This window comes from Vigna umbellata, chromosome 1 (assembly GCF_029865625.1).
Source record: "Vigna umbellata cultivar VRB3 chromosome 1, Vumbellata_1.0, whole genome shotgun sequence".
Lineage (NCBI taxonomy): Eukaryota > Viridiplantae > Streptophyta > Magnoliopsida > Fabales > Fabaceae > Vigna > Vigna umbellata.
Window position 1 is genome coordinate 52,902,720 of NC_142165.1, and position 3,753 is coordinate 52,906,472.

Below are 3,753 nucleotides of genomic sequence, written 5' to 3' on the forward strand. Positions count from 1 at the left end.
GAAGTTTCTCAATCCGAAAAGTGAAATACAACTAAAAAGTTCTCAACACCTTAACGCCATTTCCACCTTAAATTAACGTCTTCCATTGCATGGATATGGATCACTCTGTCAAATTACCCACTGTTCCAATCACCTTCTTCCTAAATTCTTTTAACAAAATAATAACTTTTAATAATTTCTCTTAAAAGTTTCAAAAATTCTTTTAATAGTTTTTATAAGATAATTCTTTAGTTAAGGCAAAAGCAATTTTTTAATGTTTTTGGTGCAGAGAAGATCGTTTAGGTCACTGTACCCTGTCCTTCTAGGTCCACACCCCATTAGCTTTATTATTCCATGCCTTCTTCTCACGCCATAAACCCCACAAGAACACTCTTTCTTAAGCCCTTATGCATGGTGGTGGCCCTTTAAATCCCATCAATTTCTTCTCCTTTTTCTTATCATCCAAACACTGCCTGCCTAAAGCTTCATGCTTTCTCTTCCATCATGCCCTTCGTTTTTCTATTTTCATTCCCCTCTCAACCATAGCTAACCAGAAGAGAAAGAAACAATGGATCAAACTAACTTTCTCTTCGAGTTCAAGTTCGTTTCTTCCTTGTGCCTTCATAACTTCTTGAATCTTCTATGTCAAGAAACAGTGTCCTTTCTCTCCGTCTTCTCTTCGGATCCCCTGTTTCATTGCGTCGTGACGTTTTGTACCTTGGTTTTCCTCTATTTGCCGAACCTTTTCTTGAAGGTAGTGTTATCGCCGGTTCTCATTCTCACTTCGATTCTCCTTCTCTCCATTCTCCGCCTCGGTGCAATTCAGAAGTCAAGACACGATACGAGGGAAAATCAAAGGAAGCACGACGAAGAATCCATCATTTATGAAGAAAACAGAGGAAGCAAATGCAGGGGAGAGAAACAGAGTTCGAGTCCCATCGAACCCAACGAAACAGAGACGACAGAACAAGTGCACCGACGGGTTCATTCGGAAACCGAGGTCGATTCCGACGTGGGTTTTGAGCCAAGTTCGTGTTTTAAGGAGTGGAACGTTAAAGCGCCGTTGGAGGTGATATATGAGGAGTATGGTGAAGGTGAAGATGCAGGTGATGATGCAAACGAGAGCGTGGGTATCGTAAGGTACCCTTCGTTGTCGCGGTTTTACCCAGAATCGGATTCGGATAGCGAATCGGATAGTGATTTTCCGGCGATCGGAGATTGGGACTCACCGGAGGACGTTGAGTTCAGGTGGGGCCAAGAAGGAGAAGAAGAGGAGGAGGAAGAAGACAGAGAAGGGTTGATTGAGATAGCACTTGATGGATTCAAGAGGAAGAGGGGGATGGAGTTTCATTTCGATGAAGAGAATTTGATTGAGATTGATATTTCTCCATCAAGGTACAGAGAACTTTCCGGCGACGACGAAGTGTTTTCCGGTGAGATAAGTTGCAACTAGTGTGACACTAATTCGAGATTGACGTAGTGGATTATTGTGTTTTTTGGGGTCGGTGAAAAGGGAAACCGGAGAATAGAAATCTGTGTTTTCTTTTTTTAAAGTAGGGTTTTGAAGCTTCTGTTGACGTTGTTACATTTTTATTAAATTTCATGATCCTGATCCTGTAGAATAATTTACTAAACCCAAACTTCAAAGACTTCTTTAATGATGTATTCTTGTGTAGGGTTCTTCCTCTTCCTGGATCCTTCCACACCCAAACAATAATATTAATATGTTGCAGCCAAATTTGAAGGTATTCAACTGTTCAAGCATGAAACTCCTCCCTCTAATTGAAGTGTTTTGCATGTTCATGAAGTGGATTTGTATAAAAGTTTATGAGCATATGTACATAGCAAATTAAGTGTAGTTATGTGGTACGAAAAGCGATGCATTAAAAGTGGTCATTTTCTCTTTTGTGAATTTAACTTATCTCTATGAAGCTCCATCTCATCTAAGTTCATCTGAACTGTAACATGAGTGAGGCTTTCTCAACTATCCATATCATGAACCCAAACCCTCATGATTTTGCAAATATGTCTATTTCTTAGAAGATAAAAAAAAAAGAGAGAGAGTAAAACTCAAAGCTAATTGTCTAATAGTTCTGTTTCAGCTGAATACAAAAAGAAAATGAGAGAAAAAGCAAAGATAGATTTGTGAAAGGAAATTAAAAACTGATTTTTTTTTTCTTATCTTGCTTAAAATAAGGAAGAAGGAAACCTTAATTTATATATATATATATATATATATATATATATATATATATATATATATATATATATATTAATAGGTTCTCCGTGTTTAAACTAAATGTCAAAATTAGGTAAGTTCAGTGTAATCAGTTATATGATGAAATAAGTTTTATGTTAAAACATGTTAGATAGAAAGTAGTTTTAAGATTTATTTGTATGATTTAAAGAATCATTGTTGATGATAAAAAAAGCTGTGCATAAATTTATTTTTAGTAGCTGGTTTAATATTCAAAAGGATTAATTGTTGATTATAAGACGTAAAACAAAAGCTAGCTAAAAACATTTAGATTTTAATCATAAACTCTAAAGTTTTTCCTATTACAAAATATATTTTCTTCGTTAGGATTATATTTTTAATCATTTTCAAAGTATAAATTAATAAAATAAAGAATAAGATTCTCATTTTTCTTAATTTCTTAATATTTTCTTTTATTTTTTTAAATTACATTCCAATATCATCGCAATTAAAATTCGTATTCGACCATGTCTTCAATTATTATTATTTTATCTTTATTTTAAAGTTTACTTTCAACAATTTTTTTAAGAAAATTTTTTATGTATAAAAATAAATTTATATTTGTTTTTTTAAATTCAAAATATAATTTATATATTTAAGGTGTAGAGTATAAAGTAGATAAAGATGACAAAAAAAATTTGTCCTCATGAACATTTTTTAATTATGTTTCCGTTTTGACATAAAATTTCTGTAATAAATGAGTGTGAATATGTATATGAATAATATTTAACTTTTTTCATTTAGGTATACTTTGTCTTCATCTCCAGGACCATTGGTAGTTTGACTAATCTACAAAACTTAAAAACTTAATGATGATGTGATATTTTCTCATAAAATGATGTAGTATATTTTCTTATGGATATTTTTGTACGGTGAATTAAGCTTTTATTAAATATTTTCTTTCAAGATCCAAGTGTAAATAAAGACATTTTTTTTAAAGCTAAGTGAACAAGAACTCTTTAATTCTTTGTGTGAGGATATGTTAAGAAGTTAAATTTAAGTCTAACTCAAAATACATAATTGATTTCTAAGATGAGGTTTGTATTTATTTATAAATTATAAATTGTTTTTATCTCTAGTTGATGTAGAACTTCAAACACACCTCTCACACTAAAACATGTAACGAGTGTAACAATAGACCTAACAAACAATAAACTTCATTATTATACTTTAATCCATACTTTCATACCATGTTAAGAAATAAAGTTTAACTCTAACTCAATCTTAAATACAAAATTGAGTTGTAAGATAAAGTTTGCACCCATTTATATATTATAAATTAGTCTTTATCTCTAGTTAAAACTTGCAACACCCTTAAGACATCTTGTGTAAAAGTATTATAATAACACATTATGCATGGTTTTTTTAAAGATAAACATTTGATGTATTCCTACCAAGTCCAATAGACATATTAAGTAATGTGACCCAATAAGATCTTTTAAGCCTCTTAATTATGGAGAAGTTCAAACCTACACCTATTTGAGACATATTTATATATTATAATTAAATCTCAGTTG

At 31.9% G+C, this 3,753-nt stretch overlaps 1 protein-coding gene across 1 annotated transcript; it reads left to right on the plus strand.

The window, feature by feature from the left end:
* Nucleotides 1–347: 347 nt before the first annotated feature.
* LOC124819502 (uncharacterized) lies at nt 348–1,727 on the plus strand. Its single transcript, XM_047291035.2, has one exon. It carries the CDS (start codon nt 548–550, stop codon nt 1,430–1,432), a length of 885 nt encoding a protein of 294 aa, XP_047146991.1. The 5' UTR covers nt 348–547; the 3' UTR covers nt 1,433–1,727.
* Nucleotides 1,728–3,753: the final 2,026 nt, after the last annotated feature.